Source organism: Heterocephalus glaber, unplaced genomic scaffold, assembly GCF_053883595.1.
Source record: "Heterocephalus glaber isolate CG9 unplaced genomic scaffold, H.glaber_assembly_v1.0 deba00001538, whole genome shotgun sequence".
In the NCBI taxonomy this organism is placed as follows: Eukaryota; Metazoa; Chordata; class Mammalia; order Rodentia; family Bathyergidae; genus Heterocephalus; species Heterocephalus glaber.
The window spans coordinates 22305310-22317648 of NW_028258333.1; the positions used below are offsets into that span (position 1 = coordinate 22305310).

The 12339-nt window shown below is 38.4% G+C and overlaps 1 protein-coding gene across 5 annotated transcripts in view; it reads left to right on the top strand.

The window, feature by feature from the left end:
• The window catches only part of Il7r (interleukin 7 receptor), a 35321-nt gene extending 23624 nt beyond the window's left edge, over nucleotides 1–11697 (top strand). For 3 of the 5 annotated variants that reach the window (XM_021261503.2, XM_004848627.3, XM_021261504.2), the window contains 4 exons: nucleotides 6054–6222; nucleotides 7103–7196; nucleotides 7934–8009; nucleotides 8415–11697. In XM_021261503.2, coding sequence (XP_021117162.2) covers nucleotides 6054–6222; nucleotides 7103–7196; nucleotides 7934–8009; nucleotides 8415–8918 — 843 coding nt within the window. In that variant the 3' untranslated portion in view covers nucleotides 8919–11697. Of the gene's footprint in view, nucleotides 1–6053; nucleotides 6223–7102; nucleotides 7197–7933; nucleotides 8014–8414 lie in introns of those variants that run through there. The other 2 variants (XM_087189291.1, XM_087189292.1) reach the window with 2 other exon arrangements.
• Nucleotides 11698–12339: the final 642 nt, after the last annotated feature.

The window sequence follows — 12339 nt, forward strand, 5'->3', positions numbered from 1 at the left end:
TGATTCTTTTAATTCTTTGTGGAAGATACCCAGCAGGGGAATAGCTGGCTCAAATGGGACTTCCAGTCCTAGTTTTTGGAGGAATCTCCATACAGATTTCCACAGTGGTCGCACCAGCCTACACTCCCATCAGCAGTGGAGCAGTGTTCCTCTTTCCCTGCAGCCCCACCAGCATTTGTTATTGGTTGATTTCATGATAGCAGCCCCACCAGCATTTCTTATTGGTTGATTTCGTGATAGCAGCCATTCTTTCTTGGGTGAGGTGGAATCTCAACATTGTATTCATTTGCATCTTTCTAATGACCATTGATGTTGAAATTTTTTTCATATGTTTATTTGCTATTTCTATTTCTTTGTCTGAGAAATGTCAGCTCATTTCAGATGCCCATTTTCTGATTGGGTCTTTAAATTTGGGAGGTCTGATCTTTTCAACTTCTTTGTAGATTTTAGGTGGTAGACTTCTGTTTTGAGGAACAGCAGGTGAAAATTTTTTCCCACATAGTGGGTTGTCTCTTCACACTGTTGGTGGTTTCTCTTGCTGTGCAGAAGCTTTTTAATAAGAAGAGATCCCCCTTGTTGATTGTTTGTGCTAGTTCACAGCCAACTGAGGTTTTGTGCATAAAATCTTTTCCTACGCCAATGCCTTCAAGAGTTGTACCTAACCTCTGTTCCAGCCGGTTCAGTGTTTCTGCTTTAATATTTAGATCTTTAAACCATTTCGATTTTAGTTTAGTGCATGGTGAGAGATACAGGTCTAGTTTTAATCTTTGGCAGGTTGAAACCCAGTTTTTCCAGTACCATTTACTAAAGAGGCTATCTTTCCTCCAGTGAAGGTGTTTGGCTCCTTTGTCAAAGATGAGGTGGCTGAGTGTATCTGGAGTTAATTCTGCATCTTCTAATCTGTTCCACTGGTCCTCTAGTCTGTTTCTTTGCCAGTACCATGCTGGTTTTTTCACAGTACCTTTATAGTATAGTTTCAAGTTGGGGCTTGTGATACCCCTTACCATGTCTCTGTTACCTAGAATTCCTTTACTATTCTAGGACTCTTCTTGTTCCAAATGAATTTTTGGATTGTTTTCTCAAGGTCTGTAAAGTATGCTGGTGGAATTTCAATTGAGATTGCATTGAATCTATATAGCAGTTTGGGAAGCATGGCCATTTTCACTATGTTGCTTCTTCCTCTCCAGGAGCAAGGGATGTCTTTCTATTTTCTGATATTGTTTTCAATCTCTCTTTTCAGAGTCCTATAGTTTTCAGAGAAGAGGTCTTTGATTTCTTTTGTAAGGCTGATTCCTAGGTATTTCAGTTTTTTGGATGCTATTGTGAAAGGTATTGTTTGTTCTATTTCTCTCTCAGTGAGTCTGTTGTTCGTGTACAGAAAAGCTATTGATTTTTGTGGCTGACCTTGTATCCAGCTACTTAACTGAATTTAGTTATTAAATCTAGAAGAATTTTGGTGGTATTCTTGGGGTCTTCTATATAGAGTATCATGTCATCTGCAAATAATGACAATTTGACTTCTTAGTTTCCAATCTTTATTCTTTTTTTTTTCTTTCTCTTTTCTAATTGCTATGGCTAATGTTTCCAAAACTATATTGAACAGGAGTGGTGATAGTGGACATTCTTGTCTTGTTCCTGATTGTATTGTGAAGGATTTCAGTTTCTGACCATTTAGTATGATATTGGGTATTGGGTTTTTTTGTTTGCTTATTTGTTTGTTTTACTTTTCTTTGAATACCTTTTTCATTTTTGTTTTTGTTTTTTTTTCCCATTTAGTTTATTGGTGCATTTTAGGTATACAATACAGTTACATTCATCATTGGGACCTTGTACCTTTATATGATGTATTTTGGTTCTTATTTTTTCCCCATTCCCCTGCCCTCCCTTCATCCTCTCTGCCCTTCCCTATTTACAAAGACTTTGTTTCCATGTTTTTCCTTTTCTCATATTTTTTCAAGTGGGAGGGGAAGGGGAAAGGAAAGAAGGCTGTTGATTTTTCATACATGAATTTTATCAGATTGAGGTAGAGACCATCTATGGCAATTTTTTGTAGGGTTTTATGCATGTTTGGATTTTGTCAAATGTTTTTTCTGTCAAATGCTTTTTCTGAGATGATCACATGATTTTTTTCTACTTGGCTCTATTAATATAGTATATTACATTTATTGATTTGCATATGTTGACCCATCCCTTTATCCCTAGGATGAATCCCACTTGGTCAAGGTGTATGATCTTCTTGACAATCTTCTGCATTCTATTTGCCAGTATTTTATTAAGGATTTTTGCATCTATGTTCATTAGTGAGATTGGCCTATAGTTCTCTTTTACAGTGGGGTCTTTCTCTGCTTTTGGAATGAAGGTGATGCTTGCTTCTAGGAATGAATTTGGGAGTATTGCTTCCCTTTCAATTTCATTGAAGAGTTTAAACAGTAGTGGCAGTAGTTCCTCTCTAAATGTCTTGTAGAATTCAGCAGTGAAGCTATCAGGACCTGGGCTTTTCTTAGTTGGTAAGTTTTTAATTAACATTTTCAATTTCATTGATTGATATTGGGTGATTTAGAATTTTTAGGTCATCTTCGTTCAACTTTGGTAATTCATGTGTATCTAGGAATCTGTCCATTTCTTCTGTATTTTCCATCTTACTGGCATATAGGTTCTCGAAGTAGGTATTGATGATCCTCTGGATTTCTGCTGGGTCTCACCTTTTTCATTCCTAGTTGAATGGATGTAGGCCTTTTCTTTCCTTTTTTTTTGATAAGGTTGGCTAAGTGTCAATTTTGTTTATTCTTTCAAAGAACCAACTCTTGACTTCATTGATTTTTTTGTATCATTCTCTTATTCTCCATTGAAGTGATTTCTGCTCTCATCTGTACAATTTCCTCCCTTGTATGAGATTTAGGTTTTTCCTCCTCTTCTTTTTCTAGAAACTTGAGGTTCAGCATCAGCTTGTTTAATTGAGCTTGCTGTTTTCCTAATGTGAATATTCACTGCTATGAATTTCTGTCTTACGACTGCTTTCATTGTGTCCCATAGATTCTGATATGTTGTATTGTCATTGTCATTTAATTGTAGGAAATGTCTGATTTCTTTTTTAATTTCCTCTGTGACTCATTGGTTATTCAGAAGTGTGTTGTTCAATTTCCATGTGTTTATGAAATCCTTGTGGTTTCTTTTGCTGTTGATCTCCAATTTCATCCCACTATGGTCTGGTAATATACAGGGGATAACTTCAATTCCTCTGCACTTACTTAAACATGTTCTGTGAGAGAGTATGTGGTCTATTTTGGAGAATGATCCATGTGCAGCTGAAAAGAATGTGTATTCTGATTTTGTGGGGTGGAACACTCTGTAAACATCTGTTAAGTTCTTTTCTTCAAGAGTTTAATTCAGTTCTAGTATTTGGTTGTTTATTTTTTGTTGAGTTGATCTATCTAATTGTGACAGTGGAGATTGAGGTCCCCCACTACTATTGTATTAGTGCTTATATGATTTCTCATGTCCCTTAGTATTTGTTTTATATAATTGGGCACACCAGTATTTGGTGCATAGATATTTATGATTGTCATCTCTTCCTGTTGGATTGTTCCCTTTACAAGGATGTAGTGTCCTTCTTTGTCTGTCTTCATCACTGTTGGTTTGAGACAGACAGCAGAACCACTGAGCTAAACCCCTGCCCCATCATTGTTGGTTTGAAATCCACTTGATCTGCAAAGAGGATAGCTACTCCTACTTTTTTTGGGGGGGGGGGATTCCTTTCTCATGGAGTATTGTTTCCCACCCTTTAACTTTCAGTCTATGAGCTTCTTTTTGAAATAAGTGTGTTTCTTGTAGGCAGCATATTGTTGGATCTTGCTTCTTGACCCATTCTTCCAGTCTATTTCTTTTGATTGGTGAATTGAGACCATTTACATTGATGGTTACAACTGATATGTATTGACATCCTTTTCATGACTTTTTCTTTTTGTTGGATTCTCACCCTTTGCTTTTAATTTCTTGTTGTGTCTGATGGATTCATTCTACTGGGCTTCCTGGGATTGTGATCCTCATTGTCTTTTCCTCGGATATTGTCTAAAATTCTTTGGAGTGCTGGTTTGGTATTCATGAAGTTCCTAAGGTGCTCTTTGTCATGAAAGTATCTTATTTCTCCATCAATTTTGAAAGATAATTTTTCAGGGTACATCAGTCTGGGTTGGAGGCTGTTTTCTTTTAAGGCTTGAAGTACTTCACTTCACACTCTTCTTGACATCAGGGTTTATGTTGAGAAATCTGCTATGATTCTGATGGGCTTTCTTTTGTATGTGATTTGTTTCTTTTTTCTAAGTGCTTGTAGGATTTTGTTCTTCTGTTGGGTTTCTGGGATCTTGACTATTATATACATATGTGTAGATTTGTTTTTTTTGATCAAGGCTAGTTGGATTCCTATATCCCTCCCTTATCTGTATGTCAAGTTCTTTTTCCCTGCTTGGGAAGTTTTCTGCCATTACTTCTGTGAACATCTTTTTTATGTCATCTGTACTCTCTCCTGTTTCTTCATTGACTTATCAGTCTATTATTCTTCTTTGCATCATCTAGCAGCTGCTGGATTGGCTTCTCATGGTCCCTTACTATTTTTAAGAAATTTTTCTCTTCCTGGTCACTAATTGCAATCCTATCTTCTCTGTCTGATATTCTATCCTCACAATGCCTCATTCTGCTTTGTAAACTTTCAGTGGAGTTTTTAATCTCCCAGAAATCTGTTTGCATCTGTTTTATGGATTTCATTTGTTTCCTATGTTGGGATTCCATCATGTTCCTCAGCATCTCTATTTTTTATATGTCCACTCTAGATTTATTAATCATGTCTTGTACTATGGGCACAATCTTTCCTGTTATCTGAGAAATTATTTCTGATTTCATTTTTTCCAGGTCCTCTTTTATTGCCCTTTCAAGGAGTTCAGGTGTTTGAGTATCAGATCGTTCCATCTCATTGCCCTTTGGGGTTGTCTTAGGTGATCTGGAAGTCTGGTTTTGAGACTTATTTATGTGTCTTCTCATTTGAACAGATGCAGCTTGCTGTGCCTTTGTTGAGGTGACTTTTTGGTCACCCAGTGGTCTTGAATTCTCAGCAAGCCACCAAGAAACCTTTACTCTGCTGCTCACCAGTACACTAATTCCTGGGTTCAGAGTGGTGACCTTCTGGATCCTTGAGCTGACTTGTTTTCTGGGTGGGCTTCTGACTGGAGCCTGTGCACACTTGGGATGGTATCTAGGTGTGCCTCTCATTGGGGCCCCTATGTACCTGTTGTCTGGGGGGGCCTTTGGCTGGGGGCTGTGCACTCCTGTTGTCTATGCAGGCTTCTGGCTAGGGTGTCCATGCACTTATCAATGGTATGTGGGTGAGCCTCTGGCTGAAGTTTGTGTGCCTCTGCAGTTCTTTTCTGGGTGGGCCTTTGGCTTGGGCAGGTGTGCCTGAGCCTCTGGGGTCAGGACAGTGCCCTAGCTGGGATCTGCTTGTAGCTGCGCTGGTCTGGGCCACACATCTGCTCCCTAGGATCTGTGTGCACTTATCAATGGTGAAAGTTTTCATTCTTATTTTTTCCTTATGGATATTACACAGTGTTGGGGAAGCTACTATCTGAATATAGCTATTCCCAACATAAAATGACATCTATGTGGGGTGGAATTATTTTTGCTCCTTAATCTATCCTTTCATTTCCCTTTGGCTTGTGAAAAAGGAGAGAAGCTAAAGAATATGTTTACACATGGAAAGGAAGATGAAATCCTAGGGGTGATTTATAGCTTTCTGAAGTGGAAAAGCCTAACTCAGCTGAAAAAAACTTACACTATGACAGTTCTCTTTGGCCACTCCTGGCATAATTTATGAACTTAGAGATTCTCCTCCTGATTCTGCTGCTAAACCCTCCACATACTTGATTTCCTTAGTTTAACAAATACAAGAGAACCTCAGGAGGATGCCTACAATCCAAAGGAGTTCACCTCGAAGTGATTTGGGAAATATGAGCAACACCTCTTTTCACATCCTAAAATATCTAATGTCATGTTTTACTCTTCAGCATATGAATATATTCAACACAAGGCTGACACTCCCACTGAGAAAGCTACAATCTGATGCAATGTATGAGATTAAAGTTCGATCCATTCCTGATAGTGACTATTACAAAGGCTTCTGGAGTGAATGGAGTCCAAGTTCCCACTTCAAAACTCCAGAGGCCAATAATGCAGGTGAGCAATGGGTGTAGAAATCTTCATTATTCTTACAATACATTGTATGTCAAAGTGTAAAGTAGAAAAGGAAAGGGAGATTGACACAATAAACCTGCTGATTGAGACACCCTAGGAGGGTGTTCTTCCACTCTCTTTGGAGAATAGTCTGTCTCCTATCTCTGTTCTTATTGTGAAGAATAGGAAGCTGTGGGAATAGCAGTGCTTAATAGCTGATGACTGATGTAGTTGTCTTACTGCTACTGCCTGTGATGTTCCTGGTAGCTGCTAATAATCAAAATCCCCATGACTACCTCCTATTTACCAACTTAGGCTGGTCTCTTTAAAAGCTCCTAGGAAAACACCTTTTATGATGGCAGGTGGACAAGCCAGCATGGCTGTCCTGCATCTCCTTTTCCAAAATCATAAAGATGTCCTTGGGGTCTACAAAGTCATAATGGCCAGAAAAGCAAGAGAACATGACTCAGGAAAGTAAAAAAAAAAAAAACCTGAAAGGGACCTTCTCTTTGGCTGGTTGGGAAAATCTGTAACACTACCGTGCCAACTTCCTATTGTTCCTCTGGCACTTGTTGTGACTTGAGGATGAACATGTATTTTTTTCACTTCCTACTTTGACTTCTTTTCCTTGCTGGGAGGAGTTAGGAAGGGACTTGTGGTACTTTCGGTGCTAGATCATTTTTGCATTCCAAGAGGCTGATGGTCTAGCTCTAGTCACCCAAGTCTGTGTCCCTTAAACTAGGTACATCATCTTTTTTACCAAAAAACAGCTTTCAAGAAACAACAAAAAATCCCATGTTACTAAACAAATTAAATGTTTTCTGAAAGTCTACCCAACTCTATACTTACTAAATACTAATCACAATCTATCCCTGTATTTCAGAAGAGATGAATCCTGTTTTATCAACTATCAGCATTACCAGCTTTTTCTCTGTGGTTCTGTTGGTCATCTTATCCTGTGCATTATGGAAAAAAAGGTGATTTAAAAAAATAATCTAGAAGGTGATTGTAAGGAATTCCAGTTAGTGAACATTTGAGCCCCAATTATTGATGAGAACTTTGCAAAAGGGAGTTAGATATATCAGGAATTGTAGTGCTCACCCCTCCCTATTCTCAAGTACCAGTGAAATTCCACAATTGATTTCATAAGAGGCCAAAATGTATAAAACTGAACATTAGGAAAACTCTATTCCTAAAATAAAAATCACACCAGTTAAGTTACTTGATATAATCAAATCTCTTGAGTATGGGGCCATGTATCCATACTGCAAATACACCAATTAGAAAAGTATTGCCTTAAGGCAATTTCCATGAGTAGTTTAGAACATATTCCACAAAAATTAGAGCAAAGGAGTTACTGTCAGTAAAGAAGCGATATGATGACATTATCTGTATTGGGAGGAAATGACCATGTCAAACTTTATTTTCAGAGCTACATTGAAATTACCTCACTCCAATATCATTGTTCCTTCCATCTGGGAGCTTCTTCTTCCCTGGTGGACCATTGCAATATCTTGTTTGTAGAGCAGATTAATAACAATGACCTCTGGTCTAGCCTCTCCTTGAGTTGATAGGGCAATGGGCCCCAGAGAAAACATTTCACTCGTCCACAGTCACCCACTAGTTGTAGGTGCTTGCTCAGAATAAATAGAAAAGCCTATTGGGCCTGTTCTTTCTGCCATTCACTTTATCTATCAATGTCCTCTGATTTCAGGATTAAGCCTATTGTATGGCCAAGTCTGCCTGATCATAAGAAAACTCTGGAACAACTGTGTAAGAAACCAGAAAAAGTAAGTATGTCTGGTACTTAAAGAAGCACTATGGTAGTACCATCCTAGTAGCCAAGAAAGATATTCCAGAACAAGGAATAGCTGTACTTCAACTTCTGGTCTTGTATGTACCCCTTAACTAGGGTCATGTGTGAGATCCTATCTATAGCTCCCTGCAGGTAAGGAGCTAAAATGAAATCCAAGTCTCAATACTTCTAGGCTTGTTGGGGCTGGAGATCACAGCAAGTGGTCATTTCAAACCCTGAAGTGTCACAGTATGTCCAGAAGCCAAAGGACATGCGAGCAATTCTCAGACATTCCCTGGTAAATCCTGGTCAGAAGGTTCTTTAATCTATGCCTGAACTGAATGTTTGCTGGCCCATCTTTTTCGTGCCATCTTAATGTCTCTCTCTTTTTTCTGTGCAGAATTTGAATGTGAGTTTCAATCCTGAACATTTTCTGGACTGCCAGATTCATAAGGTTGATGACATTCAATCTAGAGATGAAGTGGAAAGCTTTCTGCAAGACACTCTTTCCCCACAATTTGAGGAGTCTGAGAAACAGGGATTTGCAGGGAGTGGGCAAGGACACAACTGGCCATCTCAGATTCCAGTTATCACCTCAGAAGCTTTCAAAGGAGAGTTACCCTTTGGATGCCCTACTGGAAACGTCAGCGCATGTAATGCCTCTATGCACCCCTCTTTCTGGTCTCCAGACTGCAGGAAGGGTATCAGGAGTGGCTCTCACATGTACCAGGGATTGCTGCTTAGTCCTGGAACTACAGACAGCACTGTGCTCCCACCATTTCCTCTCCAATCAGGAATCCTGACAATGAACCCAGGTATTCAGGGACAGCCCATCCTCACTTCTTTGAAACAAAGTCAGGAAGAAGCTTATGTCACCATGTCCAGCTTTTACAAAAACCAGTGAATTGTAGGAAACCCAAGATGATCCCTATTATGGCTGATGATAATGGCTGGGAGGTGAAATTTAGAGTTCCTATTCACCTTCTAAATATGAAGAAGGCAAGATTAATGCTACCTAACTACATAGTCTTCAGGATTCTGAGACATTGCTTTGACCTCCTGCTTCAGTTGCCTTCAACATGAGGCAGAAACATTCTGCTTCTACCATGTTAATTTGGTCATATGGTTTCAGGTGACCCAGTGAATTAACTATATAAGGCTTAAAAAGCAAGAAAGAATAAAAGAAAGATTGAAAGAAAGGATAGAGGGATGAGAAAGGCAAAGAGTGAGGGAAGGAGGAAGGGAAGAAGAGAATGACAATTATTATCATTAAGACTTAGTTTATATCCACCACTGTGCTGAGTGCACTACATGTTTTGCTTCATTTCATCCTCATAATAATCCTGGTAGATAGGATTTATAATCATCATTATTATTCCCTTTTTTATAGATGATGAAATTGAGACTGAGGGCTTAAGAAATTTGTCGATGTTGCCTATTAAGTGAGGCTTGGGGCCAAGATCAGATGCCTAGAGTCTGACTGTAATCTCCCTGCAGATGAGCCTTTGTCTTACCTATAGTCTGCTCCATTTTTGAGTGTCACTAGTAACAGGATGGCTATATAATATATTATCCAAACTGGGTCACTTTTGAAAGTGAAAGAGAAAGTTATAAATAATCACTCCAGGGCAACAAGCATAAACTGGGATTGTTCCATGTAAATGGGAATACATGGTTTTGTCAATTAAAATTACTGTGAGAAAGGATGTGGGATGAGGGGATAATTGAACTTTGGGTATGAAGTACAATGGCCAGCCATATCAAGAAGGGGAAGAAGGCAACAAAGGACCATCAAGCCAATTTGATTTTGGTTTTATGAAAATGATGTCAGGAGGGAATACTTTAGAAGCCCAGAATTTCTGTTGCTAGTTATCAAGACCAGGATTCTCTTGCTGCTACCCCAAACACATTTATCCAGGATCGCAGAACATATCGCTGGCCCTGAACAATGGGACATCTGACCAATAAGCCATGTCAAGGCACCTCAGCAATGTCAGCTCACCCTTCTTCCATGGGCTCCCACTCTGGTTATACAAAGAATCCCACAGGGCAGAGGTGACCCAGGGAAGTAAAGAAAGATGGGTTCTGAACTTTATTTGGTATCTGTTGTCGTTTATGTTTTAAATTTTCTTCTTTGTTATTTTCATTTTGTTTGGAGAGATTAAGTGACTTTAATTTTTAAATATTTTTGTGTTTGTCTTGTGCTATCTGTGAACAAGGTTTACATTGTGGACTAATGGATCCTATCTATTGGTTTAAGGCCTAGCCATAACCAGAACATTTTATTCTTTGGATGAATGTTTTACTTTCCCAAGTGCCTTCCTCTGCAATAATAGTAATGAATACAATACTATAATTGCTTAGGTTTGCTTGGTATTATTTTGATTTTCAAAGCACTTCTATAAATACTGTCATCTCCTTCATAAACACAGAAAACCTGCTATATGACAACCATAGATTGAGATTTGAGCACATATCACTCCACCTCATAAAATGCAAAATCTATCAAAAAGGAAAACTTGTAAACAAATTATTATAATGCAAAATTCTATAAGGGGGAATGTTAAAAATACCCTGTTGAAGACAGAAAACGATGCCACAAAAAAGTCATAAATTTGCATGAAGGAAAGGTGGAATCTTCCTGCTATATAAATAGCAAAAGATATTTTCCATCAGATAGACAGATTTTTTTTTAATGTTTTGAGTACATGGGAGCCACATCTGAAAGAGGTCACACAAAATCTCATGCCTAACCTAGGCCTTTGGTACCATATCATAGGGTTTCTTTAAAGGATTAATAGTATATTTGGCTTATGAAAAAGTAGGGACATAGAGATGACAGGTTAGTTACTCAAATTCATATGTTAAGTCAGGATTAGGAACCATGATTTTTATCCCTGATACACAATCTCTAAAGAAAAGAGAAAATATTTCCAGAGCTCAAGATCCTTCCTCAGCTCTAGAATGCCCTGTTTCAGTGTTGCTTGACACTTGTTATAATTTCAACTTACTGTGTGTCATTGGAAGCATTTTAAATTCATGTATTATATTCATATAATTGTAACTGCTGCACATGCTCGATTGTATATTCAGGAACAATAGTAATGTAAGTTTGCTAATTCATTCTATCCAATACCCCCTTGAATTTCTTTAAGAAAGAAAAACTTCTAGCCAAAGACAATATACAAGTCAGATATGTCAACTACCAGTTCCATGTAGCGTGAAATAAAGAGACAGTTGAGAAATAGGCAACTAATTTGTTCCAACAACCATCCCTGGCACTATCAGACCCAAGATTATTCAATTGATTTTCTGCAAGCCTTTGTCTCCCTCTTCAGTGTGGTTTACAGAGGAATTTGCTTCAGAAAATCCAAGTATGGGCCAATTCAAATATGCATACTTGTGTTTTCTTAGAACTTGTGGGATGGTACAGAACTTGGAACTGACCATGAAGATGGTGAGAATATGTGGTAGAACACCTGGAAATGATACAGCTTAGACAGCACTTTTGCCAGTTCTTTGATTTGGTGGATTATCCTTAAAAATGCTCATCATTCACTACAGTGAAGGTGTTTAATTGTGTACTTTTTATATGCATTACTAACATTTTGCAGAGCTGCTAAGTATATAAGTAGATGATATATGTTACCATCTTGTATTTAAATAAATGCTATTTAATTAAATACTATGGCTGTACTGTCATTTATAAAAACTGCAGATAGAGGAGCTATCCAGAGTGGACAACAAGTCTTAGCCATTGGAAATATTATTCGTTGTCACTTTGTGGGTTTGGGTTTCCAGAGAAGTCTTTTATCATCAGTAAAGTAATTAATTAATTAATGCTTAATAGCAATTTGTTAAGAATCTACTCTGCACTACTTTATATTGTGCTAGGCACTAGGATAACAGAGATAAAATGGGACCCTCCGAGCTGTCAATTACATGGGGAAAATATACATGGAAACATTACAGTGCCATACCATTGCCTTAAGGCAATATATCAGCCAAGATTCTGAGCTTTAAGTAATAGAAACCAACTCTAGCTAATTTTGGACAGAAAAAATAATTTATTAAAACCTATTAGAAGGCTTACAGAATAACTGGGAGGGCAAAAAGAGCCAGTTTCACAGGCAACTGAGTACTCTGTATCTCTGCCACTGGCATCTCCAGAACTGAAAATAGCCACTTCTACTGCTGCCACTCAGCCCCTGAGTAGTCTCAGCAGCAGCAGCATCCAGCCAGCTTCATATCACTGGCTGTTCAGGTAAAAGCAGAGCTGAAGCCCGTGGAAGATGGCAGCAAAGCTTTTGCTACATGCCTGGGTC